Below are 22836 nucleotides of genomic sequence, written 5' to 3'. Positions count from 1 at the left end.
ACTCCAGCCTGTGAGCTGGATATTTCCAGCTCACAGGAAATATGTGTGACTGCTTGCAAAAGCTATCGGTCTGGCCTTGGCTTCTCCTCCGGGCACTTGGGAGAGCACCGCACCAAGTCCATCCAAAGACGCATCTGTTGACAAGATAAATGGCTCATCGAAGTCCGGATGAGCCAGCATGACGCAGTCCAACAGCCTGGCCTTCATGTGCTCAAAAGCGCTTGCACATTCCTCTGTCCAATCCGCAGCAGAAAGCTTACGGTAGGCAGATTGGGACTTTCTATCCTTAGCTGACTTCCCTCGCCTCTTCTGACCAGCTGTAAGTGCAAACAAGGGCTTTGCAGTGGAAGACAGGTTGGGGATAAAGTGTTGATAGTAGAACACCATGCCGAGGAATGATCTGAGTCTCCGAACAGAAGGCGTGCACCCATCTGCGTCCATGAGGTCTTGAACCTGCATTCTGTTGATTACTTCCACCTTGGCAGGATCGACGGACACACCCCCACCGTTGATGATATGGCCAAGGAACCTGACTTGCTTCTGCAGAAGGTGGCACTTTTTAGGAGCCAGTTTCAGGTTGTTCTCCCGCAACCTCTGAAACACTGCTTCGAGTCTGGACAGAGCCTCCTCCTCCGTTGGGGCAAAGACAAGAAGGTCATCGAGGTAACACAGAAGCTTTGTGAAGTTCATGTCCCCAAAGATCCCAGTCATCACCCTCATGAAGGAAGCAGGGCTATTACACAGACCTTGTGGCATGCGGTTGTATTCATGCAACCCGAGAGGAGTCGTGAAAGCCGTGTACTTCTTGTCTTCTTCATTCATTGGAATGTTGAAGAAGCCAGAGGTGAGGTCCATCGTGCTAAAGAAGCAGTTGCCACCAAGGGCAGCGAGACAGTCTGCCTGGTGAGGCAGGGGATGTGCGTCCTTTATGGTTCTGACATTCAACCATCTGAAGTCATTGCAAATCCGCAACCCACCATCCTTTTTCCACACCATCACCAAAGGAGACGCATATTCGCTTGCAGACTTTCTGATGATTCCCTTTTCCTCCATATCAGTGAGAGCCTGCCTCAACTTCTGATAGTGAGCTGGAGGGACTCTCCTGTACGGTAGGCGAAACGGGCGATCGTCCGTGAGACGGATGCGGTGTGTGTAACCCTTGACCTCACCGCAGTCAAGAGAGTGCTTGGAAAAGATCAGACCCAACTCTGACAGACTTTTGCCGGCCTGGGATGAAAGACTAGCACTGGAAGAAGCATCATGCTGTCGTTTCTCGGTGTCGGGTTGCTTCTTCTCCGAAGCTGCTTGTGAGCCCTGGAAAACATCAAGATCCTCGACTGCTAAGCACGGGAACACATCAGCCTACTTACAATTCCTCTTCAGCGTGATCGCCTTGTCAGATGGGTTCACGACTGTCCCCAGAGAGGTGTGACAAGACGACCCACTAGAACACCTCGTGGCATGGCTTTTGAGTTGGTCTGCTCAACAACAACAGTGCTGCCAGGTGACATTGGCAGGGAGTCTGCCCCAAACCAAGTGCTCATGCTGGGTAGGAGGGTCACTGCCTGGGTGAGCTTGACAGTTCCTATCTTTTCTGGGACTGCGCTCCCCTTCCAGTGCTCGACATTTGTGAACATGGACAAGAAGTGACCGATCTCGGGGTCAGATTGATGGTCATGAAAAGATGCAAGATCCCAGTACTCGCCACCACCCTTCAGGACATGAGTGACATATTTGATGATATTCGAGCCCAATATGAGGTCATCTTGTTGGCCAGACACAACCAAAGTGGATACAATACATGGAACCCCATACAGCTGCATCTCCAAATCATAAAAGCCCTCAGGCTGGGTTCGCAAACCACCACAGCCAATCAAGACAATGTTCTCTTCGGGGTACTGCTTCTCTGGCAAAACATCAGTGCATCTGAGCTTCTCTACTGCTTCCTCACTGATGCTACATACCATAGAGCCAGAGTCCCACATGCCTCTAAGCTGCACACTGTGGTTGACGAGGACTGGAGCATAGAACAGCTCTCCGAAAGCTTTGATTCTCTGGGTAGCTTGAATGGCTATTCTTGTACCTTTAGGAGCTTTGGCACAGCTCTCCTCATATAACTGAGCTAGGTCACAGGTTTCAGAAGGGATTCCATTTACGTTACCCACACCGGCCCCTTCCAGGTGAGGGTTTAGTAGTTTAACTGCTGAGGCTGGCCACCAGCGCTATCATCAGGCTGAGAGCGGCGCTGGTCAGGCTGCTGGTTAGGCCGCTGGTTGTGGTCACCAGCACGGCCATTGTGCTGAAAGCGGTGCTGGTTTGTTCGTTGAGGACAGTCCCTCTTCCAGTGACCAGGACACAAGCACTGTAAACATAGGTTGTCCTGCTTGCAGTGGGACAATGTGGAATGATTAGGAGCCCCACAAACCTTGCACACTCTCTGGAAAGAGCGTGGCATGGCAGCTTGGGTGCCAGGGTTGGCAGGCACTTGGGTATGCATTGTGACCAACCGGTCCAACAGGTTTACCAAACCCTTCATGCAGTCATTGTCGACACCAGCAGTGGTCGAAGGGGCTGAAGGCTGTCTTGGTGGAGCAGCAGTGTTCAAGAGAGGTGCCTCTTCAAGCATAGGTACATGGCACGAATGAGCTCTGTGCTCCACAAGCACGAAACGACAGTATTAGAAAAGCATATCAACTGGCAAACATATATACAACATTAAATCAGTACTTCACTTTACAATTGCCAAATGTGCTGAAACTGCCTTTTTTTTTTCTTTAGCACTCAATCAGTTCACTGAGATGAAACAAAAAGTCCACAATGTGCAAACACCTACTTCATTCAGCATCGACACAGGCCTATATAAAAATAAAAAAATAAAAGAAATCGTCCATTCAAAATAATATAAATCACTGAGCACTCTCCATGGATATACCTCAGTACCACAAAAGGCCAGTGGCAGCAGCTTCCTCGGCGAACGAGGTGATGTCGTCCTTTAAACCAATCCTTGAAAGGTCACGGCACCAATGTAACGGGTGTCGATCTGCGTTGTGTTCTGGCGAATGCGTTGGAAGGGTGGAAGGACGGCTGGACAACAATGGAGGGTTTCTCATTTATTGGTATCTGGATCTGGATGAGCCAAAGAAAATCATGTCATCGCATGTAAACCGTCATGTAAACCGTCATAGCCAGGACCACATTCCCGCCTCCACTCAGAAAGCCAACGGCATTCTCACAATATATAATAACATAAAAATAAACAAAATAGCATAATGAATGCGATTTGACTGCACTCCAACAAACATAAACATAACCCGCATAGATAATATACACTAAACAAATAAAACATTCATACCTGGATGAGCCAAAGAAAATCATGTCATCGCATGTAAACCGTCATGTAAACCGTCATAGCCAGGACCACATTCCCGCCTAGCAAACAAACAAACGGATACTCTGATGCACATATATACAATAAACTCTCAAAAAGTACATTTGCAAAGAGTTAGCTGTTATAACAGTGCTGTAGCATTTTCATATATAACATTTACATTATCTACAAAACGATTTATATGCACAGAATGTGACGACAAATACATCAACATACCTCCACTCAGATAGCCAACGGCATTCTGAGCTTGGCGCTGCATATACGTCACTTATGGCGCGTTTCCACTGCAGGGTGCGGAACGGATCGGATCGCAAAGGTGCGGGTCGGGTCGCGTTTCCACCGCCAAAAGTGGGCGTGACCCGGACTTTGCCGTACCCGTTCCGGCCCCGTTCTCGGGACTCCTCCGTTGGGGTACCGCAAACGAGACGAGACGCCTGAAAGGGTCCCGTGAAATTCTAGCTACACCCCCCCTCCGTTGATTGGTCGACAGAATCGTCACTTCCGGGTGACGCGGGGATAAAAACAAACGAACAGTAGCCTCGAGGTATTATTCCTTACAATTAACTTGTCGCGTAAAACGCTTGCTTGGGCGAACAAGGAGGTGGAGACGTTCGTCTGCATTCTTGGGGAGGAAGACGTTTTTTACGATGTTTACGTAGCTGCCGCGGCGATCGACATCCGGCCTACCACAAAGGGTACTGGCGGCATTATGCCGCGTTTCCACTGCAGGGTGCGGAACGGATCGGATCGCAAAGGTGCGGTAGGGAGGGGGCGGTATAGCCCAGCTCAGTTCCGAGGTCGCGTTTCCACTGCCGACAGTACCCTTTGTGGTAGGCCGGATGTCGATCGCCGCGGCAGCTACGTAAACATCGTAAAAAACGTCTTCCTCCCCAAGAATGCAGACGAACGTCTCCACCTCCTTGTTCGCCCAAGCAAGCGTTTTACGCAACAAGTTAATTGTAAAGAATAATACCTCGAGGCTACTGTTCGTTTGTTTTTATCCCCTCGTCACCCGGAAGTGCCGATTCTGTCGACCAATCAACGGAGAGGGGGTGTAGCTAGAATTTCACGGGACCCTTTCAGGCGTCTCGTCTCGTTTGCGGTACCCCAACGGAGGAGTCCCGAGAACGGGGCCGGAACGGGTACGGTAAAGTCCGGGTCACGCCCACTTTTGGCGGTGGAAACGCGACCCGACCCGCACCTTTGCGATCCGATCCGTTCCGCACCCTGCAGTGGAAACGCGCCATTATTAATTAGACACAAACTTTTCTTAAAGCGACAGTACAGGTATTGAAAACACATTGACATAGGGGTTACGAAAGGTACCTTGAACATAGGTTAAACATATATTTGTTTCTTATTAATCAGAATTTGGTGATATTTCATCAAAACTAAAATATGTTGTTTCACCCTGGTTACACTGGTAACAGCCATAGCAGCGCCGCAGCCAACATATTTCACTTCTTCAACATGCCAGCTAATAATACGAACACGAATACCATCGCATCGATGTCCTCCATTGTTGTTATTTGGGTTCTGTCCATGTGTGGGTTGCGTAGGTGTTGTTTGCGTCGCGTACAAAAATACGTCACGGCCCTTTCGCGCAGCCGACCCCACCCACGTCCAGGAGGTACTATTTGCGGTGGAAAACGACCCGTGCTGCTACCGTGTCGAGTCGTGTCGAGTCGAGTCGAGTCGAGTCGAGTTGAGCTACATGTGCGGTGGAAAAGCGGCATTGTGCCGCTTTTCCACCGCACATGTAGCTCGACTCGACAACACTAAACTCCAACCTAGCTAGCTTGACTCGCTCTCGCGCATCTGTGTTCGCGCTCGTGCATGATTGCGCGTCCATGTACTTGGAATGGGTGGAGTCAGAGTCAGCGTTGAAGGAGAGGGGGTAGGATCAGAGGCAAGAGAGAGATCTATCACTCTTGGTAGGACCTTTCGAGTTGTGTATTTTCAAAATCAGCTGGCGTTTCCCAAATCCCATACCCAACCATTAAGGCTGTGGCTCACATTTCAGTTGGCCTGAGACCAAGTTTAGTTTTCCTTTGTACTTTGTCGTAATTCAAACAATTAAGTCTTGGTAGAGACAACAAGTGAGTGCTGGTGAGTTTATTATGCAGACATAAGCAGAAGAACTGGGGTAACTTAGCTACCCGAGCGTTTCCCCTATATTTGTAGTTAGCAAAACGATGAAACCAAAATAACTCATTTCTGTTGTGTGGTCAGCTATATCTTAACACACTTTTGAGTTAAATGTATACTTCCAAACATCGGATAGATACGACCAAAAAGTATTAAACGAAAAAAAACAAAAAGTGCAATTACAAGGGCTTCGTTATGGTGGTCCATCCGTTTTTGTTTCTTTTTGGAAACTCCGTGAAGGTTCTGTTTGATTGAGCGTTACCATCCAAACCCTTCATGTTTCTTATGCTATGCTATTAGCAACAGTCATTCATCTTCGAATCCATAACTCCATTAACCCTCTCCGATTTCTGGAAACCTTAATACGTTTAAAATAGTAGATTTTCCGTCGCTGGTCTTCACCACTGAGTTACCTTTAGCTGCTAAATGTTATTAATGTTGAACAGCTCTCCGGTGAAGGACTGAGTGCTCTGATGCTAACCTCATCGCTGTGTATCTTATGTAGATAGTGAGTCAAGTACGGGATTGTTTCTCTTTATTTGTCCCACGTTGACTTTACTTTTTCATATCATATATTTCGGAGGACAACCCTGTTCTAAATGATATGGTCTTTGGACAACCGTGAATGGTCGTTTGATGGCGCTATTTCACTGAATGCAATACATCATATATTATATTACTGCTGAAGGATGGACTGCTCTGGACTAAACGGAACTAGAGATACAGATTTGAAAGGCCCAGATGTGCAGTTTTATTTTGAGGACTCGGAAAGTGAATTGGAGTTCAGTTTTAACCCTCAGGCCTACAGCTCCAAAAAGACCCAAAGGAACCCATGGGAGCGATCCCCCCCCTTGGTCCTGGCCTTCCCCCTCTCCACGGGTCCTGGTGACTCGGGAAAGAGCCTCGCCTCTGATCTAGACCAAATCACAGATGAAGACCTGGAGCGTGACTCTCCTGACGAGCCCGTTGAGGACTGGATGGTCCTTGGAGGAGCGGCTCAGGAGGGGGATGGAGACATCCAGCTCAACGTCGGCTACTGGAGAGGCAGCAGCTCCGACGGATCTGATGGTGAGGCAGCCAGACATAACTCATTATCTTATTCATTAGGCTTCCATTCACACTAATAACATGCAGTCATTGAGCTTTTGTGATTGTGATTGACAGATTTTTGATCTAGTAGGGGGGTGGTGGAATATTATGATTCGAATGTAGTATAATAAATCTTAATCTTGGTATGGAAAATCAAAATACTAAACATTCAAGTGTCACTGTTTTAACATTAAAGGAACCACTTGACTCACAATAATGCATATTCAAACTACAGATTAAGATGTTTGTAACGTAAAGACATATTGGTGCCATGGGAGCTTTTTAATGAGTTAAAGAGTTGCTTCACTTGGCACAATTCCATCCTGTCAGAGAAAGCCGTCACACATTCCCGTTTCACCTGTTGTTCATAACATCTTATTTGTGTGTACGGCATCTCTTTCCAAGTTCTAGAGACAATGGTGCTCTCTATGTGCAGTAGGATCCCTCTTATCCTAACCCTAACCCTACACACATGGAAAGACGTACCTTGCGCCAACGCCAATGCTTACGAAGTACTCCGCCCCCTGTTTGACGTCATCAGCGCACTGTTGACAAAACACCCGGACAGCTTTGTGGTTGTTGCAGGAGACTTCAACCACATTAGCTTAAAGACTGTGCTCCCCGGATTCAAGCAATATGTGGACTTTAAAACAAGAGGAGAAAATATACTTGATTTGGTCTATTCCAACACTGCTGAGGCATATAAGGCCATTCCTCAACCCCATCTTGGCCTTTCAGACCATAAATCTGTGCTGCTGGTTCCAACTTACAAACCCAGGCTGATACGAACTAGGGCAACCCAGTCACACATCAGGGTGTGGCCAGATGGAGCAGTCTCAGCGCTGCAGGACTGTTTTAAATGCACTAACTGGGAGATTTTTAAAACAGCTGCATCTCAGGGTGAGCATCATATTAACATTGAAGAATATGCTGAAACGGTGATGAGCTACATTGCCAAGTGCACAGAGGATGTTACTGTGATGAAGACCTATATAGTACGGACCAACCAAAAACCCTGGATGACTGCTGAGGTACGTCAGCTGTTAAAGGCTTGGGATGCTGCGTACAGTGGAGGAGACAAGGCCGCTCTCTGCTCAGCCAGATCAGCTCTCTCCAGAGGGATCAGAGCAGCCAAAAGACGCCATGCAGGGATAATCAAGGAGAACCTCTGTAGCACAGGAAACACCAGGCAATTGTGGCAGGGGGTTCAACAAATCACTCAGTACAAGACCAGGCAGAGGATTGAGGACAGTGATGTTTCTCTCCCTGACAGACTCAATGACTTTTTTGCCCGGTTTGAGGCACCAGGAGGGCCAACGAGAGGGGGGACTGGACTCTCCCCTCCATCCGGTCAGCCACCTGTGGCCATCAGCCCAGCTGACACCAGGAGAACCCTGGCCAAGATCAACCCTCGGAAAGCAGCCGGCCCGGACAACGTTCCGGGGAGGGCGCTCCAAGCCTGTGGTGATGAGCTGACAGATGTTCTAACAGACATTTTCAACATCTCTCTCTGTCAAGCCACTGTACCCAGATGCTTCAAAACATCCATCATCGTTCCAGTTGCAAAAAAGTCTGTTGTGTCCTGTCTGAATGACTACCGTCCTGTTGCATTGACCCCAATAGTGATGAAGTGTTTTGAACGGTTAATCAAACCACACATCACATCCAGCCTACCTGCATCACTGGATCCTCATCAGTATGCCTACCGCTCAAACCGCTCCACAGAGGATGCAATATCCACCACCCTGCATACAGTACTCACCCATCTCGAACAGAGAGACACCTATGCTAGAATACTGTATGTTGACTTCAGCTCTGCATTTAACACCATCTTGCCGCAGAGACTGATGGATAAACTTCTCCTCCTGGGCCTAAACCCCACCCTCTGTCACTGGATACTGGATTTCCTGTTGGAGCGACCACAGTCAGTTCGTGTTGGGAAAAAAATCTCCAAATCCATCACACTGAGTACAGGATCCCCCCAGGGATGTGTGCTCAGTCCTCTGCTGTACACGCTGCTGACCCATGACTGTGTGCCAAGGCACAAGAACAACATGATTGTTAAGTTTGCAGATGACACTACAGTCGTGGGTCTCATTCATGGGAATGAGGAATCCTGTTACAGAGAGGAGGTCAATCTGTTTGAGAGATGGTGCGGAGACAACAACCTGGTGCTCAATGCGGAAAAGACCAAGGAAATGATCGTGGACTTCCGTAGATCACAACCTAAGCACACACCCCTCTGCATCAGTAATCGTGAAGTGGAAAAGGTGGAGAACATCAAGTTCCTGGGAGTACAGATCTCTGACAACCTTTCCTGGTCCAAAAACACCACTGGGCTAGTGAAGCGAGCCCAACAGAGATTATACTTCCTGAGGAAACTCCATCAGGCCTCACTACCTCCCAGTATCCTCACCACATTCTACATGGGGGACAGTGGAGAGTGTGCTGACGTACGCCATCTCTACCTGGTTCTCCAGCTGCAGTGCGGCGGACAAAAAGGCCCTGCAAAGAGTGGTGAGATCAGCGGAAAAGGTCATCGGAGCCTCACTTCCCTCTGTCCAGGACATATTCCTAAGCCGCTGCAGGAATAGGGCCCAGAAAATAGTGAGAGACCCCTCTCACCCTCTGAACAACTTCTTTAAGCTCCTACCCTCCAAGAAGCGCTATCGCAGCTTAAGATGCTCCACCACCAGGCTGCGGAACAGCTTCCTGCCTCAAGCTGTCAGGATGCTCAATGCACCAGCGTCCTAAATCTTCCCACTGGACTTTATTTATTATTTATTTATTCATCATTGGGACGTTTGTTTGTAATGTATGTGTTCTTGATCTTGATCCCTGAGAAACGCCTTCTCGTTTTGTTGTTCAATCAACAAAATGACAATAAATTTGATTTGATTTGATTTGAAGACTCAATATGGTTGTTACAAACTTCCGCAATCTGCAAAGAATAGCTCTACTCCCAAACAGGAAACCAGGCCAGCCAGTATTGGTTCCCGTCCAAAAGGCCCTGGGTCCAATTTCCTCAACACTCACCTGCCTACTTTTCAACGACACGAATCTGCTTTCAACATAGTAACTTAGCTCTGGCTCACAGACAACATTTATACTTTCTCTTTATTTTTTCCATGCTTACAGGACTTCCCATTGTATTCAACTTCCCTTTCTATTGTAGAATAGCTTGAGTTTGATGTTTGATCTCAAGGCAGGGATCACCTTAGAGGTTCTAAACTTATATAAAAAAACAATGGGGTTATGGAGCTCACCCCATTCTAAGTTAAGTCTATTGTTAGAGTTAACAAGTAGACAACAATATTAAAATGCATGACCTATATACAACATAACTATTATTATTCACTTTAGGTCGGCTGCTAGGCTAATAATACATTTTGATAGTTTATTATCAGAGTTCTAAATTAGTACCAAACATAAACCATTCTGGCATATTTCAATTGGGTATGGATAATAGATATGGCATAGAAGGCACTCAATTCTGAAAAATATTGTTTTCGTTTTTTTCTTTCCATTGTAGTCGAATGTCAGAAATCTGACGAGCATTCCTGGGCTGTTCTGGAAAGAGATAAGGTAGCCTTAATTTTGTTAATAGGCGCTTGTGTTTAAAATTTTATGAAAAGTTGTTTTAATCCAATTTTATTATTCATGATTAATTCATAGTTACAGATCATTTTATAATTTTTGATTATAATTGCAAATAACATTCAAGAAATATATATTTTTCTGTTTTTTTGGTGGATGATTGGACAAATCCTCTAGTCTGGGACCGACCGGCCGGTACTGAGATACTACTCTGCCCCTAAACGCGCAGTCACCTGTCGCCAGTGCAACCAGAGGGGACACCTGGCCCGGGCCTGCCCCCGCCACAAGGTGAGGACACGCCCTGACAAGCACACAGCAACAAGGACGCATTATTCCATACTCATGCATGGTGGTCAACTTTACCTATCCTTTGCATTTATTGGATTAAATAACATTTCAGATACAAAATGCAAGTATGGGCTGGTTTTACATTATAGAGAAAAACGGGTGTAAAACACATCTCAAGGTTCAGCAGGTACCAATGAACCAAAGAAAGCTGCTGAAATACACACACACACACACACACACACACACACACACACCTCCAAAAGATTAACTCTTGTACACTTTAAACTATAAGGCAACATAAGTATATTTTGAAAACTGTATTTATGATATGCATTTATAGGCGTATGTGAAAATTTATTTTAACTCATAATAACCACATTTATTCACAGACTTCAATAAAATATGAGTTTTGAATAAGCCAAACCATTCAACACTGTACCCCTCCCTCCTCCACTCATCGGTGGTCTTTAACAAACCAAACCATTCAACACTGTACCCCTCCGTCCTCCACTCAGCGACGGGCTGCCTGCTCGCTGTGCGGCATGCAGGGCCACCGCCACCGAAGTTGCCCCCGCCGCCACTGCCCCAGCTGCAGTCTGCCCCCACACGGCCACGCACCCTGCCCACAGCGCCCTGTGTGGGACCAGTACTGTCTGCGCTGTGGGATGTCCGGACACCTGGCCGATGTACGTCTGAACGGAGTTGTCTTATTGGCTGCCCTTTCTTTGGTATTCTCGTGTGTCTCTGTGCCTCAACATCAGTCTGTCCGCTTCAGTCGATGAGGACACTGAGCTGCTGGGTTTGTGTGTTAACAGTCTTCACATTAACTGCGCTGCTGGTAGAACGTCTTCCTTTGTACTTTGTAGGATGTGTGTTAATATCAGTTATTGTTTATGCTTTGTAGGCCTGCCCGGATACATGGAGACAGTTCCATTCCACAGTGAGTTTGTTCCTCTGATATATCTCTAATGGTCAAACGGTCTGAATCTGGCCAGGAGGGGCGGTACCTCCTTGGCCCTGGTCAGTCAGACCCTCTATCACTGCTGATCAGAAACTCATCCCTGTTGGACATCATGGATATTGAGTGAATACATTGTATGTGTAGGTCAGCGCTGAGGCCCCGCTCAAGCCAGAGATGGGCTGCGTTTCTCAAGACACGGACCTCTCTGCTCACTGCTACAACTGCTCACGGAGCGGCCATTACGGCTACGTAAGTAACCTTCCAGAGTGTGTGTGTGTGTGTGTGTGTGTGTGTGTGTGTGTGTGTGTGTGTGTGTGTGTGTGTGTGTGTGTGTGTGTGTGTGTGTGTGTGTGTGTGTGTGTGTGTGTGTGTGTGTGTGTGTGTTAGCTCAGGAAGTAGACCTGTCTCACCCTCTGGCCTGCGGACCTGTCTCACTCTGTGGCCTGGCTCACCCTCTTGCCTGTGGCCTGGCTCACCCTCTGGCCTCTGGCCTGTGGCCTGGCTCACCCTCTGGGCCCGGTTTCCCGAAACCTTCTTAGAGCCTTCTTAACGCTACGTCATTCGTAAACTCTACTTTAAGTTCTACCTTAACATCTTGCGTGTTTCCCGAAACGTTCTTTGCTACGAATCTCTTACGTACGTCGTTCGTTGGTAAGATTTGTCTGAAGCGCTTGTAGAACCTTCTTAGCTCTACCATAGTGATGTTTCAGCTTCTGACGTTAGTCGCCGCCACTGTAACCTTTAGAAATCCCCGTTGCGGGTGGAACTGCCACATTGGCAGTGTTTCACCAATGGATTTAAGTCATTGATGAAGAAAATAATTGCTGGAAACACACAAGCACATAATAAAAAGATAGACATGCAGGATAGCAGTGTTACGAGAGTAGCGTATGTGTGTGCGCGAGAATGGCAGTGCATGTGTGAGTGAGGTCAGCGAGTGAGTGTACGAGCGAGTGGTAGCGTGTGTCAGTCTAGTGTCAAGAATCGGTGGCCGCTTCATTCCGACCATATTCCAACCAATTAGCAGCAGACCCACTGCAGGTCAAAGTGGAGTGTTACCCCCGAGAGAACATCGGCCCTGGAAGGAACACGTGAGAGAGAGACAGAGAGCGCGAGAGCTACAGCAGGGGTGCGCAGATAGTACAGTGCACCCTATTAATGTATACGGTATGTCAAAACCACAAATGCAAAAAAGGGTCAATGCTTTGTATTATGGATACTCCAAGTTTCGCAGCATATCATATTTATATATATACATTTATTCATTTATTTATTTTGTTACTTCGAGGAGGTCCAGTGGTCTCCGTGTATATATATATATAATTTTATTTTATTTTATTTATTTTTTTCACGGATCAGCAGCGTCATCACGGAAATTCCTGTTTCCTGTGAGACCAGGTTGCCTACGTTTAGACCTATCAAAGTTGTGCACCTCTATAGGCGTGGTTCCCGAACAGTCTCAGTCTTCTCAGAAAAAACTCCTTACGTCGTCCGTAAATGGCGTTGTCCAGAAGGAACGTGCTTAAATCCATTGCTCAGAGATCGAGTTTCCATTTCATGTGCATGACAGCGTTCTAAAAAATATTGCAGTCTTTGCGCATAAAACATTGCTCGAAATCCTTCTAGTATGCCTAAACATTTATTTAACTATGGGCGAACTAAAACAGTGGAGGAGATTGAGGCAATCACATCCTTAATTACATCTATCGCAGCCGTTCAAATTAGGCTATTGATTTTCTGTTTACAGGGGTGTCTGACTTGTTGATTATTTAGGAAAATAGACATTTTGAAATTAAAGCTACATTTTTCAAAGTTTATTGAGTTTATTGCGTGACAAATTTGAGGAAATTTCACTAGCCGCGTTTACTTGGACATTTCTGATCCTATTAGATTTCTAATCGGAATAGATCTTTTCCTGTCATACAATCCGAATGTACTGTATGTATGGTATTTTCAAAAGTGGTAAGCGTACGTTCGTATGTCTATCGCGCACAACTGTTATGTTGGTCTTGGCTTATATAATAAATGTAAGGGATAATGTTCAGAACGCTGGTCCTTATCGGGAAAATAAGCCCCGACAGAGCGAACCGGACCCCGACGCGAAACGAAGGTGTCTTGCTTCGCCCTGAAGGGTATTATTTTCGATAATGACCGGCAACGTTCTATACATTATCCCGCTTATTACAAGGCTCCTTGCCAAAATTAAACATTATCTTCACACGGTGTGTCTTTTAAAATTACCATTCTTAGTGTTAATCCGCAGAGAAAGTAGTGTTAGTCCGCCAAAGACGTTGACGTCGCTTAGCAACCGGACATGCTGGGGTTGATAAGTGACCGTACTACTTGCAGAGCGATAACAAAGACGTTAATCAGGCAAAAAATCCACTTTCCTTGACAGCCGTCAAGTTCGGTGTGCACCGACGGAGCAATTGCAAACTAATGCAGCTGCTGATGCCATCGCTCAATCTGAATAAATCATATATACGCCTCAATCGGAATACAGTTCTCTGATCTGAATATAATTCCATGCGGAATAGAAGAGGTGGTATAGTTAAGCAACAGATCACGCCAGGCTGTGGTATGTGCTCATTATACCACTGTAAAGGGGCGTTGTCCGGCCCCGACGTGCAGCGGAGGGCCGGCGACCCCCTTCACAGTGGTATAATGAGCACATGCCACTGACTGAAGTGATCTATTGCTTTTATACAACGGTTACTGTTATGGCGAAACGAAAGTCATAGACACACTACATTTAAAAAGAAACCAAGAAAGTCAAAGTAGCCTTTTTATTAAAGAATACAAAAAAGTAGTCCCTCCTGGCTGCCGCTATGCATCGACGGTCGCTATGCAACACACTTTAGCGTCCCTCCAAGCGAAGGCTCCGATAGAGCGGTTCGCCGGCAATTTATCCTATGGAGCAGTTCACTCGCCGTGTGCCTAAGCTTTCGTTAGTCTCTCCATCGCCTTGCTCACTCCCGGAGTAACAACATTTACACCCTCTCCATCATCCAACATATGTTTTACTTTGTAACTGTTTCTACTTCCAGGCGCGGAGTGATATGCAAACTTTCACAAAATGATCGGGCGTCATAGCAGTTATGTATACGCTCATTATACAACAGTTGGGAACCAATCAGATCGCTGGATTTAGGTCCCCCGTTGTATAATCTGCTATAATCGACATGTATACAATTATTCCGATTGGAATGGGTTGGGTGCAGCTACTTATTAACTTAGAGAGATGGCATCAGCAGTTGAAGTAGTTCACAATTGGTCCGTCACTACTTTTATGCATACCGAACTAGACCGCTGTCAAGGAAAGTGGATTTTTGATGATGCTGATTCACGTCTTTCTTAAAGTGGAAATGAAGCAATGAGAACTGTGACCATTTTTTGGTTGCTTTTTAATTTTTGAAAATACATGGATTTTCATTAAACCTGAAATTCAAGTAGTTTCACTGGAAAATGACATGTTGATAACGACTTTCGCAACTAGGGCGCGGCCATGTTTTAAAAATGCAGGCGCTACGTAATCAGAATGGTTAGCGCTTTCAAATAAACATGTCATGTGGAGATGTCAGTCATTATCTCCTCCACATTATCTCCTCCTGTGGCATCCCGCCCCTGAAGCCTCGGCCGTCACGGGCCCGAGGGACCGTGACGGCCGGGGTATACCGCCGCTACCCACCAGCCGGCGACGGAGAGCACCGGGACTGTCCCCCCAATCAGCGGGATGGGGGACACCTGGCGGGTGGCAGGAGGAAGGGCGGAAGCCAGCATAAGAGGCGACGGACCCGGAGCACGGCAGAAAAAGACACACGCATGGACTGCAGAGGCTTGAGGCTCACGGAGACCCAAGCGCACCCTTGTCTTATCGGACCATTGAAATAAACGCCGAAAAACGGCTTAAACTAACCGCTGCCTTGTGTCGTAACTCTGAACCCCGGCACAATCTCCAAGCCGGATACCACATATGGTGGAGAATGCAGGCATTCTGAGCGCTCCCACTACCACTACCACACCATGCAGAACCCGGACGGAGCCGCGGCGTTGGCTGCCCAGCAACACCAGCGGGAGACCACCGAGAGCCTCGCCCTCCTCCGCGAGGCTGTGCTGCGGCTGACTCAGCACGCCGTCCGCGCTGCGCCGACCGCCGCCCCGACCAGCCGCCTCACTAAGCTGGGACCGGAGGACGATGTGGAGGCTTACCTCGAGGTATTCGAGCGGACCGCACAGAGGGAAGCCTGGCCAGAGGAGCAGTGGGCGCACATAATAGCGCCGTTCCTCACCGGACCCGCCCAGCAGGCGAGCCAGGACCTGCCGGCGGACGTCGCCCGCCAGTACCCGGCGCTCAAACAGGCCATACTGGCCTATTACGGGCACAACCTCGCGGCGCGCGCATAGCGCGCGCAGGATTGGCGGTTTGACGCGCAGGGAGCTGTGCGCACACAGATTGCGCAGCACAGCCGGCTGGTGAAGCGGTGGCTGACAACGGGTGAGGGCCCCAACCCGATCGACCGGGTGATTATCGACCACACCCTGCGGCGACTCCCGCCGGACGCCCGCCGACCATCATCCTGCCACCGTGGACGACCTGGTCCTACAGCTGGAGAACTGGCAGGTGGCCCAGCTCCTGAACGTTAGACCCGCCCCAGCCCCACGGCGCTCCGAGCCCCGCCAAGACCCAAGGGGACCCCCTGTCAGGACCCCGGCTCCCGGCTTCACCCCACCGAGCGGAGGACCGGTGAACCAGGAGGTGCGGCGCTGCTTTGGGTGCGGCCAGCCCGGCCACATCGCTCGCTATTGCCCGAGGGGACGGGATGTATCGATGCCGTCAGCATACGCGGATCCGGGGGTGGATCACACGTGCATGTTGGTGACCTGCTGGTCGCAGGGAACCTCGGGTAGTCCGACGATCCCGGCGCGGGTCATGAACCGGGACACGCAGGCCCTCTTGGACACTGGCAGTGCGGTTACCCTCCTTCGCCCCGACCTGGCGGGGGGGAAGGCAGGGGAACCTATGGAGGTGGCCTGCGTTCACGGGGACACCCGGACCTACCCCACGTGCCACGTGGTTATCCGCACCCCACACGGGGTGTTCACAATCAGGGCGGGGATTGTCCCCCACCTACCGGTCCCCGTGTTGATCGGGAGGGACTGCCCGATCTTCCACCGGCTGTGGGACCCGACGCGGGAGCTACGGAGCTGGAGAGGCCCTCCCCGCAGAGGGGCGCGGGGGGTTCGGCAGGCCTACGGGGCCACCCGGCGTCCATCATCCCCGGGAGAGCTGACGGTGGAGGACGAGGAATCGGAGGGGAACGGACCTTCCCCACCGGGGACCCCGGGGCACACAGCGAGAGGTCCCGTCCGGAGCGAGACACCGGAACCTACCCCCGACACCACGGAGACCCTCACAGCCTCCGAGCAGCCAGACCCACCGGAAGACCCGGAGAGCTCCCCCCTCACTGAGTTCTCGGACTTCTTACCAGAGAGGGGGGAAGGCTCGTCCCGACCCGGCCAGTTCGCCACCGCTCAGCTCCAGGATGAGGCCCTCAAGCACGCCTGGAGCCACGTCCTGGTTCACGACGGGCAGGCCCGGGACTCGGTGAGTCACACACCACACCCGCACTTCAGCACCAGGGGGGGACTGTTGTATCGAGTAGCCTCCGGGGTGGGGGGAGTGAGGGAACAGCTAGTGGTGCCTCGCCCCTATGTTAGTAAGGTGCTTTTTATGGCCCACACTCACCTCCTGGGGGCCCACCTAGGCATGGACAAGACCCGGGAGCGGGTCCTAGCCAGGTTCTATTGGCCGGGGGTTAAGCGGGATGTGGAGCGCCACTGCCAGGGGTGCCCCGAGTGCCAGCGGGTAGCCCCCCGGTCCATCGCTAGACACCCCCTCATTCCCATGCCCATCATTGAGACTCCCTTTGACCGCTTAGCATTAGACATCGTGGGGCCCCTTCCCAAGACCAGCCGGGGCCACCGCTATATCCTGGTGCTAGTGGACTATGCCACCCGTTACCCCGAGGCCCTCCCCCTGCGCGCCGCCACCGCCAAGGCAGTCGCCCGTGAACTAATGCTCCTTTTTAGCCGGGTGGGGATAGCGAAGGAGGTGCTCACCGACCAGGGGTCGTGCTTCATGTCACGGGTGATGAAGGAGGTCCTCAGGCTCCTGCAGGTGAAGCAGCTCCGGACCTCGGTTTACCACCCCCAGACAGACGGCCTGGTCGAGCGCTTCAACAAAACCCTAAAGCAGATGCTCAAGAAGGCCATGCAAGCCGACGGGAAGAACTGGGACCAACTACTACCCCACGTATTGTTCGCGGTACGGGAGGTCCCCCAGGCGTCCACCGGGTTCTCCCCCTTCGAGCTGTTGTACGGGCGGAGACCCCGCGGGATCCTGGACATCGCAAAGGAGGCCTGGGAGAGCCAGCCGTCCCCCCACCGCACCACCGTGGATCACGTGGAGCAGGTACGTGACCGCATGGCCCGGGTGTGGCCCATCGTCCGGAGGCACCTCCAGCAAGCGCAGCAGGCCCAGGCGAGGGTCTATAACCGAGGAGCCCAGCTGAGGACCTTTCAGCCCGGGGACCTGGTCCTGGTTCTGGTCCCCACGGCGGAGTGCCGGTTCCTGGCCAAGTGGCAGGGACCCTACGAGGTGGTGGAACGCGTGGGCGAGGTGAACTACCGGGTCCGCCAGCCAGGGAGGCGGAAGCCGACACAGTTGTACCACATCAACATCCTGAAGCAGTGGAGGGGGGGGGAGCAGACACCCGCCGACCCCGCTCCCTTGGCCCTGGCGGCCCGGCAGGAGATCCCGGAGGTCCCAGTGGGGGAGGACCTCAGCCCGGCCCAGAGACACGACCTGGACGAGATCGTCCTACAGCATCGGGACGTGTTCTCCGACCTGCCGGGGAGGACTGCCGTCACCCACCACGACATCCGGACGGCACCAGGCATAAGGGTAAGGGTTCCGCCCTACAGGATCCCAGAGGCCCGGAGGGAGGCCATACGGACCGAGGTGCGCCGAATGCTGCAGCTCGGAGTAATAGAGGAGTCACGCAGCGCCTGGTGCAGCCCGGTGGTCCTGGTGCCCAAGCCGGACGGAACCTTTAGGTTCTGCAACGACTTCAGGCGGCTGAACGAGGCATCGGAGTTCGACGCCTACCCCATGCCCCGGGTCGACGAACTTATCGAGCGCCTGGGCCCGGCGCGGTATCTGTCGACCCTGGACCTGACCAAGGGGTACTGGCAGGTGCCGTTGACCCGTGCGGCCCGGGAGAAGACGGTGTTCTCCACCCCGGGGGGACTGTACCAGTACACCGTCCTCCCTTTCGGGGTACACGGCGCCCCAGCCACATTCCAGCGGATGATGGACCAGCTCCTGAGGCCCCACCAGGACTATGCGGCGGCGTATATTGATGACATCATAATTTACAGCCCCAGCTGGGATATCCACGTCCGCCAGCTAAGGGCCGTGCTGGGAGAGCTTCGGAGGGCGGGCCTCGGCCAAATGTCGCCTCGGGAGAGAGGAGACGACGTACCTGGGGTACCGGGTCGGGAGGGGGACAGTGAGGCTGCAGGAAGGCAAGGTAGCTGCCATACGGGCCTGGCCACAGCCCAGCACCAAGAAACAGGTAAAGGCGTTCTTGGGGCTGGTGGGCTACTATCAGCGCTTCATTCCCGGGTACGCCACGCTGGCCAGCCCCATGAATGACCTGACCCGTAAGGCCTTGCCAGACCGGGTCACTTGGTCGGCGGCGGCAGACCAGGCGTTCAAGACGCTCCGGGAGGCCCTGTGCTCTGAACCGGTGCTAATTACTCCTGACTTTAATCTCCCTGTGATTGTGCACACAGACGCCTCGGAGGTGGGACTCGGGGGGGTCTTGTCCCAGGTCCGGGCCGGAGAGGAGCACCCCATAACTGACACACGCATGGACTGCAGAGGCTTGAGGCTCACGGAGACCCAAGCGCACCCTTGTCTTATCGGACCATTGAAATAAACGCCGAAAAACGGCTTAAACTAACCGCTGCCTTGTGTCGTAACTCTGAACCCCGGCACAATCTCCAAGCCGGATACCACACTCCATATATATATATATATCCATTTTGTTGATGCAGTAAGCTACCAGTGAGGCTATGAGCCGCTATGTAAACAACATAGAATGTTACCAACCATTCTCGTGACGTCATCGTATTCTGAAAACAGAGATGGCGGCGCACAGGCTGAAAACATTATAATTTATGCAACTTGTTTGTGCTTTATTCTGAATAACGGGTCATATTTCCGACTTTATTTGTATTTTTGGTATATTGAAATATTTAACTAGTGCTATAGACATCTGTTTAATTTGATTGCTTCCTTTCCACTTTCACACTCCGTAAGTAGTCCGGTAACTTATCAACCCCAGCGTGTCCGGTTGCTAAGCGACGTCAACGTCTATGGCAGACTATTTCTCTGCTGATCAACACTACGAATGGTAGCCTAATTGTAAAAAGATGGGCTGTGTGAAGAAATTGTTTCGTTTTGGCAAGGAGCCGTGTAATAAGTGGGATAATGTATACAGCGTCGCCGTCATTATCGAAAATAATACCCTTCAGGGCGAAACAACACACCTCCGCTTCGCGTCGGGGTCCGGTTCGCCCTGTCAGGGCTTATTTTCCCGATAATGACCGGCGTCCTACAACATTATCCCTTACATATATCATATAAATCCAGATCAACATAACGGTTGTGCGTGAGAGACTGCGGACGTACGCTTACCACTTTTGTGAATGCCATATATACAGTAGGCCTACATTCGGATTGCATGATATGAAGGAATAGATCTATTCCGATTACAAATCTAATCGGATCAGAAGTGTCCATGTAAACGCGGCTACTCTCAATGTGGCAGTTCCATGCGCAACAGGTATTTCTAAAAGGTACAGTGGCGGCAAATAGAGTCAGGAGCTGAACCATCACTACGGTATAGCTAAGAAGGTTCTACGAGCGCTTCAGACCAACCTTACCAACGAACAACGTATGAAAGAGATTCTTCGCAAAGAACGTTTCGGGAAACACGCGAAGAAGAGGTTACGAATGACGTAGTTAAGAAGGCTTTAAGAAGGTTTCGGGAAACAGTTCACATCCGTAGCCAATTGAGGCCAAGTGAAACGGCATGTTTGAATTAAGGATGTTGTCTCGGCTGTTCTTTGTTTGGGCTGTGGGTACAGCAAGGCGAGGTCAGCTCGGCTCGCTTCCAATAATGTCAAAAACTTGCAACTTCAAAAAAATATTGTATTTATTTTACAAATCAAAACTGTCGGAAGACTTCACCTGACAAACACACACTGGCCGGGCGGTGCGCAAAGCCCGCACACAGACCCCTACAGGTAACAAAAAGCAAAGCAGTATCAGCATAAACAGTATTATATAATAAGCTATTATTTCAAAATGTCTATTTTTCTATATATATATTTATAAATCAGTGTAGGCTATGTTATGTTCGCCCATGGTTAAATAAATGTTTAAGCCTACTAGAAGGATATTCAGCAATGTTTTATTCGCAATGACTGCAATATTTTTTAGAACGCTGCCATACACCTGCACTTAAAATGGAAACTTGATCTCTGAGCAATCGATTTCAGCACGTTCTTTCTGGACAGCGCTGTTTACGAACGACGTAAGGAGTGTTCCCTAAAGAAGACTCCTAAGAGAGCATTCGGGAACGCCTATAGAGGTAAACAACTTTGATAAGTCTAAACGTAGGAGTCTTCGTCGCGCACTAAGAGAGAACGTTATCGGGAAACCGGGCCCTGGGCTGTGGCCTGTGGCCTGGCTCACCCTCTGGCCTTTGGACCTGTCTCATCCTCTGGGCTGTGGCCTGGCTCACCCTCTGGGCTGTGGCCCTGTGGACCTGTCTCACCCTCTATCTCCTGCCGTCCCTTTGTGTGACTCATGGTGTGTGTCCCTCTGGTAGGAGTGTGTGAAGAGAAGGATGAGGAGCGGGACGTTCCCGTCAGTGCCATACGTCTGCCGCTACGACGTGGGGGGGGAGGGGGGACAACCTTCTGCCCGGGAGCAGAGGAGGGCCCGAGGTGAGGCTGCAGCCCGGGCCCCAGGCCCTGGGGACAGTTACACTTAGTTAATTGGTAGCACCATGACACCAAGTGATCAACACAGATCATCCACATGCACGACATTGACGTTTATTCTCATTATCACGTTAAGATTACATGAATGAAACTTGTGAGAAACCAATCCAACGGGAGGTCAGGTTGAACTGATACTCATTGTAACGTCTGTCCACAGAGCTCCGGGACACACTGTCGCTGCCGCTATCGGAGCACCTGCACTACGGAAAACCCACCAGGGTGGGAGAGTCTCACCACCGGCCCGCCCAGAGCCGGGCCGCCCCGGGGAGGAGGGAGCGCCTGAGGGGCCAGCCCAGGGAGAGCAGGAGGGTGAAGGCGGAACGACAGCAGGAACGCCAGGAGCTGAAGAAGCTCCGAAGGCAGACTGAGGCCAGGAGAGAGGGAGGCCCGCATGGAGCAGGCAGGGCGGGGCTGGGGGACGATGGCAGGAAGCCCCCCTCCCACCAACGCCAGGTGCCCCCGCCACACCTGCCTCTGAAGAGGAGGAGGCGGGGGGAGGAGGAGGGCTGCGGAGTGAAGGCCGTGGAAGGGGCCCGGAGCAGGAAGAGCCGGGAGGCTGAGCGCTGGAAGAAGAGGAGGGGGATGCGGCGCGGGTTCCTATTCCCACACGGAGACCTTGGAGCGACGGACGAGAACCTGCTGTCCCCCAAGAACCGAGCGCGCCAGCGCAAGAGATGAGCTCAGGAGATGCCCAAGATCCATCAGTATGGAATAGATTTAGTATATTTATATAGTACTCTAATTAATAAGGATGATTGATTGATCAAACTTTTCTATTTTTGCCAGTTTTGAATGGTGAACTTTGTATTGTCCACAGTGGAACAGGGCCTGATGTCTGGCCTACAATTTGCCAAATGTCAGTTTTACCGTACTGTACTTTTATTAGATGCGTTATGCTGTGTATTTATTTGCAGTGCAATTACTGTGATCAATTCACATAACATATGGGTAGATTTAAATATAAATTAAACTAACAGAGGATTTCACTGATTGTTATTATAAATTACAATCGGTACGGCGATAAGTCTTTGGAGTAATTTGACGAAGAAAATGTATGTCTGAGGTAATGCATGTTGAGAATAAAGAAATTAAATGAAAATGTATCTACAGACACATTTCTACGAAAGCAGTGTTTTCCAAGCACTGGCCGAAACAAACTAAATTATTAATGAGCGTGGCAGCTGCCCATTGTTTGTAGGGCAAAAGTAGTCGATCGAGAAAAGGGATT

General features: G+C 50.3%; 1 protein-coding gene across 1 annotated transcript; it reads left to right on the top strand.

The window, feature by feature from the left end:
- Nucleotides 1-5342: 5342 nt before the first annotated feature.
- On the top strand, nucleotides 5343-22707 carry LOC132466274 (zinc finger CCHC domain-containing protein 7-like). The gene is made up of 8 exons (XM_060063411.1): nucleotides 5343-6604; nucleotides 10158-10210; nucleotides 10400-10510; nucleotides 11026-11196; nucleotides 11415-11450; nucleotides 11616-11720; nucleotides 21434-21551; nucleotides 21766-22707. The coding sequence occupies exons 1-8, from the start codon at nucleotides 6226-6228 to the stop codon at nucleotides 22284-22286; spliced, it is 1494 nt and encodes a 497-aa protein (XP_059919394.1). The 5' UTR covers nucleotides 5343-6225; the 3' UTR covers nucleotides 22287-22707.
- Nucleotides 22708-22836: the final 129 nt, after the last annotated feature.

Source organism: Gadus macrocephalus, chromosome 10 (genome assembly GCF_031168955.1).
Source record: "Gadus macrocephalus chromosome 10, ASM3116895v1".
Classification (NCBI taxonomy): domain Eukaryota; kingdom Metazoa; phylum Chordata; class Actinopteri; order Gadiformes; family Gadidae; genus Gadus; species Gadus macrocephalus.
This window is presented reverse-complemented; position numbering and strand designations above follow the sequence as displayed.